This window comes from Marmota flaviventris, chromosome 2, assembly GCF_047511675.1.
Source record: "Marmota flaviventris isolate mMarFla1 chromosome 2, mMarFla1.hap1, whole genome shotgun sequence".
In the NCBI taxonomy this organism is placed as follows: domain Eukaryota; kingdom Metazoa; phylum Chordata; class Mammalia; order Rodentia; family Sciuridae; genus Marmota; species Marmota flaviventris.
Genome location: NC_092499.1, coordinates 90,025,882 through 90,045,150, shown reverse-complemented (window position 1 = coordinate 90,045,150; position 19,269 = coordinate 90,025,882). Strand labels below are relative to the sequence as shown.

The 19,269-nt window shown below is 39.1% G+C and overlaps 2 protein-coding genes across 3 annotated transcripts in view; one reads left to right on the top strand and one right to left on the bottom strand.

Moving 5' to 3' along the window:
- Positions 1-1,225, bottom strand: part of Chp1 (calcineurin like EF-hand protein 1) — a 48,309-nt gene extending 47,084 nt beyond the window's left edge. Inside the window, exons 1-2 of the mRNA XM_027925818.2 lie at positions 1,126-1,225; positions 663-770 (exon numbers count right to left, since the gene is read on the bottom strand). Coding sequence (XP_027781619.1) covers positions 663-729 — 67 coding nt within the window. The 5' untranslated portion in view covers positions 730-770; positions 1,126-1,225. The remainder of the gene's footprint in view (positions 1-662; positions 771-1,125) is intronic.
- Positions 1,226-1,414: 189 nt separating this feature from the next.
- The window catches only part of Exd1 (exonuclease 3'-5' domain containing 1), a 49,103-nt gene continuing 31,248 nt past the window's right edge, over positions 1,415-19,269 (top strand). The window contains exons 1-3 of one of the 2 annotated variants that reach the window (XM_027923048.2): positions 1,415-1,578; positions 14,120-14,305; positions 18,485-18,553. In XM_027923048.2, the coding sequence (XP_027778849.1) occupies positions 14,173-14,305; positions 18,485-18,553 (202 nt within the window). In that variant the 5' untranslated portion in view covers positions 1,415-1,578; positions 14,120-14,172. The remainder of the gene's footprint in view (positions 1,579-14,119; positions 14,306-18,484; positions 18,554-19,269) is intronic. The other variant, XM_071607317.1, reaches the window with a different exon arrangement.

Below are 19,269 nucleotides of genomic sequence, written 5' to 3'. Positions count from 1 at the left end.
CACCCAGTAGTCAACCGTGCTTTTTCTCCAAAAGTTCAGATTGAAAGACGCCTCATGCTCTCAGACCCCTGATTTTTTAAAAGTCTATAATCACCCAGGTCACATCTTCCAAAGACATGCGGTGCTGTTTTCTGAGCTTATTTCTTCAATCTGTAGCGTGAATTTGTTTGTGATTTCCCCACAGATGTCAGCGGTTATAGGTCCTTGCTCAGAAACGTCACAGGAATGGATTACGTTTTCTACAGGATCCATTCAAAGTTCCTGAATTTGCTTCTCGGGCTTTACCTACTGTTCAAAATGCTTTTTTTTTTTTTTAATTTTTTATAGGGAAGGTTGATTCGAGGGACGATAAAGGAAGGGAATTCGGGGACGTTCGTGGTCAAGGAGGGAAGAAAGAGACGTGTCCGCGCTTTAGGGGTGATCGAGACTCCCGCTTTTGAGGGAATGTACAACCCCATCAGAGCCACAGCCCCACTCTGGGAAGCTACCGCTGGACAAACAGGTCCTCCAGTAGCTCGTTTCCCCGAAGTGCCAGTGCTAGAATTTGCCCAGGATCCCCCAAACTCATAGCACCCCAGTTCCAAACCTCAGTGACAACCGCCCTCGGTCTTGAGGCCAGCCGGAGGTGCCGGGCCGGCTTCCCACCCCCAATCTGAACTCACAGCCAGTCTCCTTCTTGATCTCCTCGAGCTCTTCGTCCCTCAGTAACGTGGAGGCCCGAGACCCCATCACTGTGCTGGAAGCTCCTCCGGGAGCGGCGGCGCCTGAAGCTAAGGCAGTGGAAGGGAGGGTGGGAGGGAAGAAAGGGCTAGGGGTCAAGAAGGGAGAGGGCAGTGTTTCTACTGCGGACCCGGGAGGCGACCCAGGGGTGGTGCGAGGGGAAGGGCGGCCCCGAAGGCCAGCCAATGAGGAGCCAGGCCGCGCCCTGCACCCGAGTCGACGTCGGCGCTCGGAGTTCCAGCCCCCGAATGAATCAGCCCAGCGCCAGCTCCTGCTCAGCTACAGATAGACCCCGCCCCCGGAACCACCGCTGCCACCGGGCTTAAAAGGGCGATGCCACTGTGGCGTTAGCGGCCTCAATTAAAGGGGCAACTCCATCAACCCACCGTTTTCCATCAAACCAACCTGAGACCGGCAGTGTAGTCAACCTGTTTTTCACAAACTCTTAACACCAGGAATCTCACCGTACAGGTCGTTGGGATTGCAGAAAGAAGCAACAAAAATTTTCGTGGAGGAACCCTAGGGTGTGTCCCCTGGGAACTGCATGCTGGGAATTGTAATTGGTCTTTCCCGGGCGGCCCTCTCTCCGCCCAGCCGCGTGAGGGCGCTGGGGAGCCGGCCTCGGGTGTCGAGTCAATTGGCTCCTCGGGAAACAGCACCTCGGTGTTCTGCCCCGCGGGCGTCAGCTGTGCGGTTTGGGTGCCCGGCGTTGAGAGCTTTTCTCTAGTTTGCTTCAAGACTGTGCTTTGAAAACCGTCGCTCAGTGACTGAAGTACCCCGAAATTTCTTCTTTAACAGTGATCCCTCTTTTAGTTCTAGACTGAAGTTCAAGCAACTCACCATTTGGCTGAAATTAAGGTCCGGATTTCCCAAATTTCTTGGGTGAGGGGGGAGTCTACAGGTGGAGGAGAGTGAATTCCTAGCATAGGGCCCACCTTTAATTTGAAGTTCTTACTTTATCTTGAAAATGAGAAATTTTGCATTTTATTTTTTTATATTTTATTTATTTTTTTAGTTTTAGTTGGACACAAAACCTTTTTTTTTTTTTTGAGAATTTTTTTTTAATTTTAATATTTATTTTTTAGTTTTTGGCTGACACAACATCTTTGTTTGTATGTGGTGCTGAGGATCGAACCCGGGCCGCACGCATGCCAGGTGAGCGCGCTACCGCTTGAGCCACATCCCCAGCCCTTTTTTGAGAATTTTAATATTTATTTTTTAGTTTTCGGCAGACACAACATCTTTGTATGTGGTGCTGAGGATCAAACCTGGGCCACAGGCATGCCAGGCGAGCGCTACCGCTTGAGCCACATCCCCAGCCCACAAAACCTTCATTTTATTTGAAAATTTTTATTTATCTATTTTTATGTGTTGCTGAGGATCTAACCCAGGGCCTAGCACATTCTAGGCAAGTGCTCTACCGCTGAGCCACAACCCCAGCCTCACATTTTATTCTTAAAGTATATTCTTGTTTGATAAGGTTGAATGCCACTTTTTAAGTTAGTATACATCCTCTCAAGAGAATGAGTAATTTGACCCCTCACTTCTCTGTTCAAAACCGGTTTGAGATATGGAAGAACCAAATTCTCATCACTCTTACCTAATAATTAGGGTACTACCTCAGCATACTTTCCCAAACCAACTTAGCTTAAACTTCACCTAAGGCTTTGTAGCTTAGCCCTAGGACCCAGAAGTTCCTTGCAGGCTGAGGTTCTAGTTTCACCTTATTGTTTTCATGATTGACTTGCTCTTGCTTTCATGGGCAAACAGTAACATTTTAGATATGTCAGTCAAAGAAGACACGAGGAGCTGCTTTTTATCTTGGAAATATGGGTTTGTAGGAAAATTTTTGTCAGCTGCATGATTGCCTGTTTCTCATTCTGCCTTGAAGCCCACCTCTTTTTTTCCTTCCTAATTTTGAACCTTACCATTTGCAGCTGTCTTCAATCAAACTTTACTTTGCTTGGTGTTAATGCTTTAACATTTTTTTCTTCACCTTTTTTGGGGAAAAGAGGTTACAGAGATTGAACCCAAGGCACTTTGCCATTAAACTACATCCCCAGCCCTCTTTTTTTAATCCCCAGCCCTCTTTTTTTTTTTTTGGATACAGTTTTGGAGAACTTGCTGAGGCTAGACTGGAACTCCTGCCTCAGCTGGAATTACACCACATGGCACTCTTTAGCATTTAATTTTTTCCCAAGCATTTCACAAACTTTTTTCTTGGGTAGCTTTTAAACATAAATTTATTTTTACATCCAAAAATGTTGCCTCTATGAAGCTTGTCAAGGCTTTCTCTTCCGTTTTAGGATCTCCTTTGTTTCTGTAAAGAGTCCTCTTTTGCTGTTGGTTAACTTGAGCAAGGAGTGATTTTTCTAAGGCTTGTTTTATGCTCTTTCTGGGTGCATAATGCTTGGTCATACTTTTGACCTCAAATATCTTCCAGTAAGGGCCTGGTTTAGTTTAGGTTCTTCTAGTTTTGTGATTTGGGGCACATGTCTTAAAATCTCTAAGCCTCTGTTTTCTCATCTGTAAATTAAATTATGACTATAATACTTGTGAAAGCACTTGACCTTAAAGTTTGAAAACGTAGGTTATTTATTTGACTAAAAATGCTATAAATCATGGGGCATGGTGGCACATGCCTGTAATCCCAGCAGCTTGGGAGGCTGAACCAGGAGGAGAGTTCAAAGCTAGCCTCAGCAATGGTGAGACACTAAACAACTCAGTGAGACCCTGTCTCTAAATAAAATATAATATAGGGCAGGGGAGGTGGCTCAGTGGTTGAGTACCCTGGAGTTTAATCCCTGGTACCCCTCCCCCCCCCAAAAAAAAAAAAAAAAAAACTATAAATCTTCACTTTCTTCCTAGGCTGTAGGTATTTCATCACTGTTTTAGAGAGTAAATTGCAAAATTCTCTGAACTTTCCCAGTGTGGCAAAGTCAAGCAGCTTTTATTATTTATTTACTTATTTGTTTTTGTTACTGGGATTGTTATTTACTTATTTATTTTTGGTATGGGGACACTTAACTACTGAGCTATAACCTGTTAGCATAAATGACACACATATGACAGGCAGGAGACTGGAAGCAAATCTTGGATCAGCCAGCTTTTCTTTATTCAGGATTCAGTGGCAGAGTCAATTAGTGGAACCCTGATGTGGCTCATTTGGGGGGCAGAAAATGGCAGTGGGCTGAAGCAAGGGTCTGGGTTATAAAGGCTCTGTTTAGGGTGGGACAGGAGGGTAGTTTGGGGGCTTCATTATATTGGGGTGGGCTGATTAGAGTAAGACAGGCATGTGAATAGGGAATTACCTGGGGCTTATTGTATTGGGCTCAGCTGACCCATTAGGGTGGGGGGTCAGATGCCAATCAGGTGTGAATTCTTTTTGTGTTCCTTCACTCTGACTGGGCTTTTAAATGACAAAAACTTCAATTTTACACAGAAAAGGCCGGTGGGGGAACAGCTGCAGATAAAGGGAAATGTCCTTGGACTTATTCTTCATATCCTACATTCCAGACTCTGAAAGGGACATAAAGAATTGAGCCATCAATATCAAATCTAGCTGCTTCCCGGTGAAAATGGGCAAAATAGGGGACCTCCCCCTTTCAGAGTTCTGAAAGAGAACATGCAGACCCTGGTGGTTGAGGTATAAGTGGGAGGAGTGGCCAGATTATCTGATTAAAGCAAGCCCTCTTTTTCAAAAAGTCAGATGATGAGCATGGGAGGAGATGAGCCCTAGGAGGTGGCTTGGGTTAGATAGGTCACCTTCCTAAGAAACCATTTCTTGGAACCATATTTTCCTGATGTTTTAATTGTTTCTATCCTGCTTGACAGACTATGCAAAAACAAGAACAGAGTTTAACAGTATGGTTGTAGCTAGTAACCCAACTACATGTATAGGAAAGTATTTAAAAGGCTTAAGGGAAGAGATGCTTCAGTCAAATTGCCCCAAATCTCTTCATTGTTAAAAGCAGGTGCCTTTGCATCAACCATGGCCATAACCTAAGGTTTCAATTCCAACACATCCAATGTGTAATTCCAACACGTCCCTAATGGAGATCAAGCCCCATTAGGTGATTATGTTTATTTTGCCATTGAATCTCAGTATCACTCTATGGAACTCTAGTAAAACAAAATTGGGTAACATTATAATGACATTGAGGTCTTTGAGCCCATCATAAATCTTGTACTTGTTCTTCTAGCCATATGATAGACTCTTTTAGTTTTTGAAAAAAATTCCTGATCAATATGTACTTGAATTTATAAGATCTCAGTAAATTTCTTTTGAAATTGCTGAAAGGGGATGCAGAAGCAATTATCTTAGCCAAGATAACAATGCAAGCTATTAACCATTAGATGAAACATTTAGCACTTTTATAAGGAGCCAGGTGGCTACTGGCCTTTTGAGAATCATAACAGTTTGTCCTGAATTTTGCCATACAGTTTTTTTTTTTTCAAATTCTAATTTCTTTTTTTAAAATTTTTTATTGTTGGTTGTTCAAAACATTACATAGTTCTTGATATATCATATTTCACACTTTGATTCAAGTGGGTTATGAACTCCCATTTTTACCCTGTATACAAATTGCAGAATCACATCAGTTACACATCCATTGATTTACATATTGCCATACTAGTGTCTGTTGTATTCTGCTGCCTTTCCTGTCCTCTACTATCCCCCCCCACTCCTCTCTCTCTACCCCCCTACTGTCATTCATTTCTCCCCCTTGTATTATTTTCCCCTTTCCCCTACTTCCTCTTGTATGAACTTGTGTATAATCCTGAGGGTCTCCTTCCATTTCCATGCAATTTCCCTTCTCTCTCCCTTTCCCTCCCACCTCTCATCCCAGTTTAATGTTAATCTTCTTCTCATGCTCTTCGTCCCTACTCTGTTCTTAGTTACTCTCCTTATATCAAAGAAGACATTTGGCATTTGTTTTTTAGGGATTGGCTAGCTTCACTTAGCATAATCTGCTCTAATGCCATCCATTTCCCTGCAAATTCTATAATTTTGTCATTTTTTAATGCAGAGTAATACTCCATTGTGTATAAATGCCACATTTTTTTTTATCCATTCATCTATTGAAGGGCATCTAGGTTGGTTAATGGCTTAAACTCACTAATTAAGAGACACAGGCTAGTAGAATGGATCACAAAACAAGACCCAACAATATGCTGCCTACAGGAGACGCATTTGATAGGAAAAGACATACATAGGCTGAAGGTGAAAGGTTGGGAAAAATCATATCACTCATATGGACTTCGGAAACAAGCAGGAGTGTCCATACTCATATCAAATAAAATAGATTTCAAGCCCAAGTTAATCAAAAGGGATAAAGAGGGACACTACATACTGCTCAAGGGAACTATACACCAACAAGACATAACAATCATAAATATATATGCCCCAAACAATGGTGCAGCTATGTTCATCAAACAAACTCTTCTCAAGTTCAAGAGTCTAATAGACCACCATACAATAATCATGGGAGACTTCAACACACCTCTCTCACCACTGGACAGATCTTCCAAACAAAAGTTGAATAAGGAAACTATAGAACTCAATAACACAATTAATAACCTAGACTTAATTGACATATATAGAATATACTACCCAACATCAAGCAGTTACACTTTTTTCTCAGCAGCCATACAGTTTTATTGACACATTTTTGTAGCATATAGTTCTCACATTTAACATATATTTTTTATGAGGCATTATATTGTACTTGAATAGGTTTAGACAATAAATATGGGTATTTAATACATATGCTATGAGATAGAATTCCTTATGAAAAGAAATATTAAGATGGGTAACATTTTTAAACCTATTATATTGAAAATCACATTTCCAAAAAGTCTTCTAACTCATATCTCATTTCCATATTCCAGATGGTCCTGAAGATATTTAACCTTGTCTTTTTCCACTCCCAAGTGGTTTACATAGAAATACCACTCTTCCCTGATTGACTTTGGAGGAAGACAGATGCTAGGGAGTCCAACTGATTTTGTAAAGTCAATACCAAATCAGTGATCTGTTGGATATCTGCAATAACCTGTTCTGATGATTTTTATAGTGAACAGATATTCCTAATTCTCTGCTCCTGTACCAATCCCAGTGGATGTTTTTAGCCCTATGAGTAAGGGAATAACTGGGTGGGTGGGTGGGGCTCTCCTACATCTGTTATTGTGCTGTTATGTGTGCTGTTATTGGAATGGATAGGCTTTGGTTTTGAGGTAAATTGTCAGTTTGAGGAGTAAGGAAGATTTGAGGTACAGAGGTCAATCTAATTTTGGTAGCAGGGACAATTATGAGACAAAAAAGCCTCAGAATTTGGGGGACATCAGGGCTGTGGGATGGACATAAGTGTATATCTTAACCACTATTAAAAAGAATCATCATTTTTCTTTTTAAATGTGCAGGAATTGCTGTATTTTGGTTATACCTATTTTTATAGATGTTTAAGATCAAGCTGCTCAAATTGACCTTGTTCCTATCTGTTGTGGTGAGTAGCTGAGTTCCCATAGGGGTCACTCTTGGGGAACTTGAGAGCAGCTTTTTAGCTCTCTAGGTAGGGTCTCCTTAATGAGGTGGCCTCCCTTAGAAGCATTAGGGATGTCTCCCTTTTCCAATGTAAAGCTCCTTAGAGGAGCAGAGGGCAGGAGCCAAGTTGTGGATATTTGGGTATTTTTTTTTTTTTTTGGTCCTTTAATTTTAATTTTTAAGCCTTCATCTTAATCATCCAACAAGCCAGTCTCACAAGTCTTAAAGTAAAAGAACTGAGCTTTAACTTTGATGTCCATAACCTTATAGTCATTTACCCCTTTTATTTAATTGAGGTCTATTTTTAACACAGGTTGTTTGTTCTTTTTTTTTTTTTTGAGAGAGAGGGAAAATTTTTTAATATTTATTTTTTAGTTTTCGGTGGACACAACATCTTTATTTTATTTTTATGTAGTGCTGAGGATCGAACCCAGCGCCCCACACATGCCAGGCAAGTGCATTACCGCTTGAGCCACATCCCCAGTCCAGGTTGTTTGTTCTTGAAGCAGTACTTCTGTAAAACATAAATAGGCAACAGCTATAGAGTTTTACAAGGAAAATACAAAATTAAATTAATAAGAGTAAAAGCATATTCAGTTTGTATAATAGCTATCCTTTATATATATATATATATATATATATATATATATGTATATATATATGTGTATATATATATATGTGTATATATATATATGTGTATATATATATATATATATATATATATGTTGGACATAATACCTTTATTTTGCTTATTTTCGTGTGGTACTGAGGATCGAACCAAGTGCCTCATACTTGTGAGGCAAGTGCCCTACCAATGAGCCAAATTCCCAGCTCCATGTAATAGCTATCTTGAATTTTGGCTGAGTTATATATTATATCCTCTGAGATCACAAGATCTTTACAACAAAAATCAATCTTTTGAACACAACTTTAAATAAGCTAAAGTCTAGCTTATTTTAGAGCCATTCTAACATGCAGTAAAGTGGGATGCAGAGTCTTAGGTAAGGTGGGACTCTACAAATTTTAGATAAAGTGTTCCTATTCTGAAGCTGATCTTTGCCTCTTTCTTAAATATCATTTTACAAAGTTTATATATATTGTTTCCTGAATCTACATGAACATTAGTTAACATAGTATAACATTACTTTTAAAATGTGAATCAAAAAACGGCTGAGAGCGGTCAACTTCCCTTTTGTGTGGAAAAATGGTAAAATGCTTTCATATCTCACAATATTAATCTTTAAACAGATTGGGCTCTCGTTTTAGAAATACATTTACATTTTAACCCTAAGTAAAAGGTAATGTAAGGTTTAGGTTTGGTTACAGAACATTAAATAATATAAATAAATCCCCAATAAAATTTGCTATTCTTGGGCTGGGGTTGTTGCTCAGTGGTAGAGCACTTGCCTCACATGTGTGAGGCATTGGGTCTGATTCTCAGAACTGCATATAAATAAATGGATAAAATAAAGGTCCATCAACAACTAAAAAATTTTTTTAAATTTGCTATTCTTATAAACCTAAAATTGCCATTATAGACAACTTTAGTTAGGAGAACATCAGCTTGATAAAAATATTCCTTTAAACCTCCTGCTTTAAAAACTTGTGTGCCTGGAAGATATGAGCATATTTAGTATGCTGTATTGAAATTTTTATTTTAACCAAGTTTAGCTTTTAAAGGAAAATAAGACTCTGTAATGTAGTATAATATTCGAAAATAATGATTGTTGTTGTGTAATCAGTGTTGTATAGATCTTAATTCCTTTAAATTAGTTGCTTTAACAAGTAAAACTTAACAGACACAATGTTAAGAGTTAATTAATGTTTTAAGAAATCCTTGTCACGTTAACATAAAGATTAAATCTTGATTTTATATCAGTACATTAGTATTTGACCTTAGGGGAAAAACTTAAATGCTTTGATTGTTCCAAATATATATATAACCAACTTTATTGAAATTTGCCCTTGCATAGATCCTCATGTTGTTTATTTCATCACACAAACACTTTCTTACCCAGAAACATTTTTCCTTCTATTAAATATATTTCCATACCTGGAATCTTCTAATTTCTCTTTCCTATCTTTTAATCCTGTGTGTGTATAGTATCACATCTGCTTGTTTATCAATTCATGAAAACAAACAATGTTCAAGTATATCACCCCATGGAATTCAAGAAGAGTACTTGATGTTATATTTAACAGCATTTTAACTTTGCAAATTAATCAATGCTTCTAACAAACACATTTATGAAGATTAATCCCATATATGTGAAATCTAATATTTTTTAAAATATTTGTTTTTTAGTTGTAGTTGGACCCAATACATTTATTTTATTCATTTATTTATTTTTATGTAGTGCTGAGGATCGAACCCAGGGCCTTGCATATGCTAGACAAGCACTCTACCGCTGAGCCTATAAGAATCAAGGTATCAGATAAGTATATTGAACAGCATTTACTTAGTAACTTTAAAGACACCCTTTATTCTCATTTGTTTACTCAGTTTTAAAGCGAACTTTTAAAATCACGTGATTCAAATGTATTTGGATCCATATTTTTGAATTTTAGTTTGTAAGCACTTTATATGTTAGTTTTGATACACAAACACATGTAGACAAGATAATACATAGAACAAACAAGCAAAGGCCTTATAGCTTTTTAAAACCTATTAGATTAAGAGCCAACCCTCACAAATTGGCTTCTGAGTAAAGCAGAGGATAATAAACCTTTATAGTTGGATAAAATAGGTCTGATCAGAAATTTTAACTTAAGCACGCAGAGTCAAAATCATGAGCTCAAAAGAATATAGAATTTAAAAAACAAGAGTCCTAGAAAAAAATGATATGGCCATTAATTATTACAGTAAAGCAGCATGAGAGAATGAGAAAGACAGTAAAAGGGAGAGAGAGCCCTGAAGTCATTTTTCTGTTTTGCAGCCAGGGAGATATTAAATGGATATTTTCCTTCTTTTTTCTTTAGTTTCAGATGGGTCCCCTACCGGGCTTGGGGGCTTCTGCAGTTTACTTTCCAATGCAGGCTTCAGCATGGCCTGGCCAGGGAGATTGCTGCCCAGGGCTTTTTAACCCTTCTTCCCTGGTTGGTAATTAGGCCAGGTTTGGATGCGAAAAATGAAACATTATCTCCCATTACTTTTAGGAATAAGGACTGAGGGCTGGGGATATGGCTCAAGAAGTAGTGTGCTCGCCTGGCATGCGTGAGGCACTGGGTTCGATCCTCAGCACCACATTAAAAATAAAATAAAGATATTGTGTCCACCTAAAGCTAAACAATAAATATATAAAAAAAAAAAAAAAAAGAATGAGGACTGAGACATGCCACTGTTTGTTGGTCTGGTTAGAGTTATTTTCCTCTCAGTGACAAACATTAAATTTTTTGCTTAAATTTAAGTTGAGGGTAGGGGCTTAACATAAAGCTCCTGTTTACATGGTTTGGGGCTGGGATCTCACTCAGAAAGGAAAATACTAATTAACCTTTTGATAATTATTTTAAGTTAAGGAAGGACATTTACCAGCTAGTTGTACCCTTAAAATTTCTTCAGAAGAGGAATATTTGCCTGCTACTTGGCTGTTCACCATCTCTGTAACTTGAGGCTCCTAAGGTATATTATCTGGGGTGACAGGGGCAGTGAGATTTGGATCTTCTTGTTTCAGCAATTCAGTGTATGGGACTTGGGAAGCTGGCTGCACCGAAGGGAGGGGTGTTTTGCCCTGGGGACAAACCACCTTCCAGTTCCCCATTGCTGCACTTGGGACAGGGCTTGGGGAGCAGGGTTCAGGTTAGGGCAAGCTTTTGCCCAAAGTCTAGTTCATCCACTTGGGAAACAGGACGCAGGAGATGTATTAGAAGGTCTGGTGGGGCCATGAGCAGCCGTGGATTTTTAGGCCTATGGATGGCTGAGGCTAGGAGCTGATGTTTAATTTTAAGAAACTTTTCCTTCTCCTATTTGGTCTTGTCTTCCCTATTGTTAAAGGTCTTGAAAGCAATATTTAGAAATTGCTTCTGGGAAGCCTTGGCATCCTTCTCTGTTTAATTTTTTTATGGGTATCAGGTGCAGATCTGCTGATAAATTGGACATGGAGAAAGTATCAGCGGGAGTATAAAGGTCTAGGGTAGTATATTTGTGAAAGAATCCTCCACGCAAGACAATTCGCCGGGGAGAATTCCAATTTTATTGCAAAAGGCTGTGTGCTTATATAGATCTAAGGAGAGATGGCAGGGCTTAGATAAATGGCAGGCCACCCGTTTATTGGCAAGTTCTTCCAGATATCAGCTCCGGAGCCCAATTAGTTCTTATTGGGGCTAAGGTTCCCCGCCAGCGAGATTTGAAATTGGCGCCGGCGGGAGAGTTCACACCCGCGGGAACTTTTCACGCCAGTGGAAAAAAAAAGAGGAAAGTAGGAAGAGAAGGTCCTTAGGCGCCATGTTGGGGTTTTTCTCTGGGGTGCGGCTGCCGTTATACTTTTCCCAACAATTTGGTAATTGAGTGATGGAAAGATGAGACTGGTGGTGGATGCAGAAACAAAATGGCAAGGAGGTCTCTGATCTATGAGGTTTGCTGGGTGTGCAAGGTTGGAGGGTGGAGTAGAAGTAGGCCTCCTTTAATGTTAACAAAGGGTTTGGTTGAATCCCTTTACTGGGCTGGGGATATAGCTCAGTTGGTAGAGTGCTTTCCTTGCAGCACAAGGCCCTGAGTTCAATCCCCAGCATCACAAAAAAGAAAAAAATCCCTTTACTGTCCATGTGGCATAAAGCCACAAATGTTTAGCAGGTGATTGATATCTAGTACCCCTGAGGGCTGTTGTAGTTGAAGTTTAGATTCAAAGCCTTCATGCAACACTAGGGAGTTTCCCTAGCCAGATGCTTTCAGTTGCTTTGAGTTCTCCCCTGTGTTTCACATACCAAATTTTTCTATATAAACTGAACAGCAGAGAGTGTGAAGGGCCTATGTACTATGGGGTAAGGAAATGCAGTCAGTTTAGAGATTCAGCTGAAGCTGCATGAGCTGCATGAGTTCCTGGATCTCAGAGATACTTGGGGGTGGCTAGACAATGAGAGGAAGGTGGGAGATAGGAGACAAACCTCAGTCAGCAAGCTTTTCTTTCTTTAAGATAATTTTATTATCTTAAATTTAAAATAAATTTATTTTATTTATTTTTATGTGGTGCTGAGAATCGAACCCAGTGCCTCACATATGCTAGGCAAGCACTCTGCCATGAGCTACAACTGCAGCCCTGCAAGCTTCTCTTTATTCAGGATTCAGCAGCAAAGTCAATTGGTAGAACCCTGGTGTGGCTCTTTTGGGGGGGCAGAAAATGGCAATGGGCTGAAGCAAGGGTCTGGGTTATATAGGCTTCTTTTAAGGTGGGACAGGAGGGTAGTTTGGGGGTTCATTGTATTGGGGTGGGCTGATTCATTAGAGTGAGATAGGAATGTGAATAGGAAATTTCCTGGGACTTATTGTATTGGGGTCAACTGACCCATGGGGGTGGTTAGATGCAAGTCCCTTTGTGTTCCTTCACTAGGGCTGAAGTCTGGGCTTTTAAATGACAAAAACTTCAATTTTACCTAGAAAAGGCATAGGTGGGAATGTCCTTGGACTTAGTCTCCATATCCTCCTTGACCCCAGTCTTTTAAAAAATTTTTTTGAGACAGGGTATGTATAAGTTGCTGAGGCTAGTTAATTACAGGCACATTTGCTACCACACCCAGCCATAAGCAGCTTTTGTAGTACAACAAACATTTACCTAGGGTTCTAAATACAAGGACATCTAAATAACAGACTTGTTGGATAAGATACTTAAAAAAGAAAGAGTTGATCTTTTAAATGATAGTATAACACTGAAGAACTTAACAGCATTTACTATAAATGAAAGTTATTCTATAAGGTGAAGTTTTTTTCTTTGTACTTTATTGTTATAATTCTAATGACAGTGCTTCATTTTTCCTTTTTTTTTTTTTGTACCAGAAATTGAACTCAGGGGCACTCAACCACTAAGCCACATCCTCAACCCTATCTTGTATTTTAATAAGAGACTAGGTCTCACTGAGTTGCTTAGCACCTTGCTTTTGCTGAGGCTGGCTTTGAACTTGAGATCCTCCAGCCTCAGCCTCTGGAGCCACTGAGATTATAGGCATGCACCATCGTGCCCAGCCTGAAAGTACTTCATTTTTGCAAAAACATTTGAATGTATGGCATGTGGTAGTTTGATCTGTCAGGCTACACATGACTGGTTGGTGACACTATAGGAAGGACCCTTGTCCCTGAGCTATGGCCAGGGTAATGGGGAATGGGCCTTTCAGTGTGACATCTTGGAAGCCAAAATAGTAATGCATAAATTCTGATAGTTCTAACATTTATGCTTTGGTTGGTAACAGTGTGTCACACTCTTAATATATTAATCCAGAAGAGGTTACATCCCAGACAGTTCTGGGTAAACACTTACTGCAACATGTGTGGCAAAGTACTCTTGCCAATATCAGTTTCTTTCATTCTTTTTTTCTTTTTTTGTCAAAAACAGCACAGTGTGCCATTAAAGCAACTCTAAATGTTCTGTTTGTTCTATTTAGCTACACTTTCAGTAGAAAGAAAGGTGATATTATGCTCATCTTATAAAGGAGTCAAGCCTCCCTTGCCCCAAGTCTTACAGTTTTTAGTTTCCCTTGTATGAATTTGAGTTGTGCTTGCAATGGTTCTTTTCTCATTAGCATTCTAAAAAAATGAACAAAAACAAATTACTCCTTCTTTTATTTGTGTCCCTACAAATAGGAGAGAAGGGAAAGTAATACTCAAAATAGTCTTTTTAAAATCATAGATCTCCTTAATTAATTTTCAAGTGTTTGGATGCTTAAAGAAGATTATTTGAAGACTTCTTTTGGAATCAAAGAGCATGGATCCCAGCAGTGACTACCATTTCCTCAATCAGATTTTGTGGAGAAGAGTGAAACTCACATTGGTTTGTGGCATCTTCGAGGGCGTGCTCCAGCATGTGGACCCTAACAAGATTGTTGTCCTGAAGAAAGGTCTTACTTATTTCTCATATTCTTCTGCCTTTTATGAGATGACTGAGTATGAGTGATGACTTTGGGCTCCATTAGCAACTGGACAAGTGACATTATTCCTATTTTAGGGAGGGATGAAAATAAGATATTTCTTAACACAGCAGCATGGTTGCAGGTGCCAGTTGGTCCCCATTTCTATATTTTTATTGATGTGTTAGTGGAAATTTCTAATATATAATTTTTAATTGGGTATTTCTTTTCTCTACATAAACATCTTAAATTAAAAATAAAAAATCTCTTAGAAGCTTTTGGCTTCAACAGACAAATCACAAAGATGGTAAAGCATTAATTTTTCTCAACTGAGTTATATCCCCAGTCAAGAGTTTGTGAGCCACATCCTCAGAGTTTCTGTTTCTGTTAAGGTCTGGGATGGGCCCAAAATTTTGCATTTCTATCAAACTTTCCAAGGATAGATAGGGATGCTGTGTTTTGAGTCACACTTTTAGAGGACTACTGTTCTAAGCAGAGGTATGAGTATGTACACATACATAAAGACATTTAGAAAACCTAAGTAAATTTCAATATGAGGATATGGAGAGAGGTAAGAATAGAGAAGTAAGCAGATCGGGCAGATCAGAAGGACTTGAAAATTATACTGTTTGAACATTATTCTGAAGGCAGTGAGGAATAATAAAACATTTTTAAGTGGGAAGCATATGAATTTACAAGTTAGTTGCCTTTAAAAAAAATTATATATATATATATATATTTTTTTTTGGTACTAGGGATTGGACCTAGGGACCCTATACCACTGAGCTACATCCCTAAAACTTTTTATTTTTTATTTTAAGACAGGATCTTGCTAAGTTGCTTAGGGCCTAAGTTGCTGAGTCTGTTCTCAAACTTGATATCCTCCTGACTCAGCTTCCTCAAGTTGCTAGGGCTACTGGGATTCGTCACTTTACCTAGCAGTTGCCTAAAAACCTTAATGCTGTGTCGGGAATCACACTTAGCTTCCATTTGAGTGTATGGCATGTGGTAGTTTGATCTGTCAGGCCACACATGACTGGTTTTATGTGTGGCCTGACAGATCAAACTACCACATCCACATGCCATGTTGCATCCAGTGGCTTAAACAAATTAGAAATGTATTCTCTCATATAAAAGAAGACAGGGATTGTGGCTCAGTGGTAGAGTGCTTGCGTGGCATGTGTGAGGCCCTGGGTTCAATCCTCAGCACCACATATAAATAAACAAAGTAAAAAAATCCGTATTAAAAAAAAAAAAGAAGAAGAAGAAGAAGACAGGTGCTGGGCATGGTGGCACACACTTGTGATTCCAGCAGCTCAGGAGGCTGAGGTAGGAGGATCTTTTGATCAAACCCAGCCTCTGCAAAAAGCAAGGTGCTAAGCAACTCAGTGAGCCCCTCCCTCTCTCTAAATAAAACACAAATTAGGGCTGGGGATGTAGCTCAGTGGTTGAGTGCCCCTGAGTTTAATCCCTGGTTAACCTCCCCCCACCCCCCACCCCCCAAAAAAAAGACAGGTATCACAGGGTTGCTGCGACTTCTCTCATGTCAGCAAGGATCCAACATTTTATTTTTTCTGCCCAACTATCCTTAGCACATGGCTTCAAACCTCTAGGACAAATGATAGCTGGTAGAGTTACAGATAGGAAAACAAGGAAAGGGGGAAAGGATGTTACTCTCATCTGAGTCATTCCCCTTAAAGAAATGTCCTGGAAGTTCAACAGTTCATACCTATCTGCAGGGTAGATTGGACACATTGAAAACCTGAATAAATAGCATGGAGGGGCTGGGGTTATGGCTCAGTGCTAGAGCACTTGCTTAGCATGTGTGAGGCACTGGGTTCAATTCTCAGCACCACATATAAATAAATGAATAAAATAAAAATCCACCAACATCTAAAAAAATAAAAATAAAAGTAGCATGGAGTAAACAACACGCAGTAAATATCATGTGCTTGTTTCCAAGGTGGTTAGTCCAGATGTATTTTTTAATAGGCTAATTATAAAGATTTTTTTACATATTTTTATTAGTGCATTATAATTATACATAATGATAGTATTTGTTGTTACATATTTATACATGCACATGATATAACAATATAATTTGACCAATATCATTCCCTAGTATGATTATACAGATTTTACATAGTTGATATAATAAATTATATCTATCATAAGTACTCTTTTTTTGTAGGGCATAGTACAGAGGATTGACACCAGAGTTACTTTACCACTAAACCCAGTCCTTTTTATTATTTTTGAGACAGAGTCTCCCTAAATGGCTGAGGCTGGCCTCAAACTTGTGATCTTCCTGCCTCAGCCTCTCAAGCTGCTGGGACTACTGGTGTGTGCCACCACACCCAGTTCATATATACTTTTTAATTTTTTTAGTTGTAGATGGGCCAAGTACCTTTATTTAGTTAGTTTTATGTGGCGCAGAGGATGGAACCCAATGCCTCACATGTGCTGGGCAAGTGCTCTATCACTAAGCTACAACTCCAACCCCGCAGAGTTGGTACTTTTATTTTTTTTAAAGCAGGATTCTCATGGGCACAGTGGCACACACCTGTAATCCCAGCAGCTCAGGAGGCTGAGGCAAGAGGATCTCAAGTTCAAAGCCAGCTTCAGCAAAAGTGAGGTGCTAAGCAACTTGATGAGACTCTGTCTCTAAATAAAATACAAAATAGGGCTGGTGATGTGGCTCAGTGGTCAAGTGTCCCTGAGTTCAATCCTGGTACCTCCTCAAAAATAAATAAATAAATAAAAACAGCAGGAGGAGTCTCATTATGTTGCCCAGGCTGACCTTGAACTTCTGGCCTCAAGCAATTCTTCTGCCACAGCCTTTTAAGTAGCTGGGACTACAAGTGTCAACCACTGTATCAGCTGTTTTTTTTTTTTTTTTTTTTTTTTTTTTTGAGGGGGCAGGTACCAGGGATTGACTCAGAGGGACTCAACCCCAGAGCCACATCTCCTGCCCTATTTTGTATTTTATTTTATTTTATTATTATTCTGGGGGTACTAGGGATTGAACTCAGGGGCAGTCAACCACTGAGTCACAACCTCAGTCCTATTTTGTATTTTATTAAGACACAGAGTCTCACTGAGTTGCTTAATGCCTTGCTTTTGCTGAGGCTGCTTTGAACTCATTATCTTCCTGTCTCAAGCCTCCTGAGCCACTGGGATTACAGGTGTGAACCACCACACCCAGCCCCAGCTGCTGTTTTTTTTTTTTTTAATATTTTTTTTAGTTGTCAATGGACATAATACCTTTATTTTATTTATTTATTTTTATGTGGTACTGAGGATCAAACCAAGTGCCTCACATGTGCTAGGCAAATGTTCTACCACTGAGCCACAATTCCAGCCCCACCCAATTGCTGTTTTTAAATTAATATTATAAGAAGCATATTCTCATGTTATTTAAAACTTCAATTTAATGATTGGACATTGTAAAGCAAAAGACTTAAACTTTTTTGTACTTGGACTTACAACTATTTTTTTAGGAATAGTTCCTAGAAATGAAATTACTGGGCAAAGGTGAGGGATATTTTATTTTTATTTATTTCAGAACTGAGAATTGAATTCAGAGACACTCTACCACTAAACTATGTCTTTTTTTTTTTTTTTTTAACACAAGGTCTCCCATAGGTCACAGTGTCATATACCTATAATCTCAGTTAGTTGGGAGGCTGAGGCAGCAGGATTGAAAGTTTGAGGCCACGGGTTGGGAGGCTGGGGCTAGAGGATCATGAGTTCAAAGTCAGCCACAGCAATTTACCAAGGCTGTAAGCAACTCAGCAAGACCCTATCTGTAAGCAAAATATGAAAAAGCGCTGGGGATAAACAGGTCAGTGGTTAAGCACCCTTGGGTTTAATCCTTAGTACCAAAAGAAAGAAAAAAAGAAACAAGTTATTTTAATTTTTGCTGAGAGATGTGGAAATAAACAGATAGTACTTCCATCTAGAAAATGATAGCATGACTGTATATTGAGGACTTGACACGTAAACTTCTCCTAATTCTCTTACGCACAGAAGAGTTAGGAATCAGATTATTGTCTCTTTTAAGCATATAATATGACATAAAGTAGCAATTTTAAAAAGTATCATATTGCCTCTCTCAGTTTTAGGAAAATAATATTTAATATTAATCAAATGAATTACTTTCTATAACAGTGAAGAATGTGGAGACAGGCCGGAGTGTTCCAGGAGTGAAGATGTTTTTTGGGCATGAGATTGTGAATGGTGAGAGTTTCGTGTTCCCTAAATTCTGGTATTGGGATTTATAATAGTAAACTTACTGCTCTCTCTCATTCCAATATTTGAAATAAAATGAGGTATTGTCTTTTAATATTGCATTTTTAAATTCTCAAAGTTGATGTTTGAGAAATATCCTTTCTTATATTGTTTCAGAGGATGTCTATGAATAGAATAGTCTCACAGAATTAGAATCATTTTGGTTTCTCAGTCTGAGGTCCACTTATAACTATAGAGTCAGCCAGCAAGCCAAGTCAGGAACCTGAATAGGAAGGGTTTGCCTTGGTCAGTAGTCTAGTCAAACACCAACATTCAGCATCTATTCACAATCTCTTTTCTGAGAACTGGAAGTCACATATGTGAGAATTCAGAATTGTTCTGAGTTTTTAGAAAATGCAACATAGACTAGATAACACCCTGTAATAAAACATTTTTTTTTTCTAGAGAAAGGGGTCAATAATCACACTCAGTGAAATGAAGTGGACTATAAATAAGTTTGTCAAGTCAGGTTTTGCCACCAAGAGTTAAAACAAAAATTTTGTTCTCATAGCTTTTTAGATTTTTTATTTTATTTAAATGTAATACTAGGGATTGAACCCAAGAATCCTCTGTCACTGAGCTGCATCCCCAGCCCTTTTTATTTTTTGAGGCAGGGTCTCACTAAGCTGCTGAGGCTGGCTTGGAACTTATAATCCTCCTGCCTC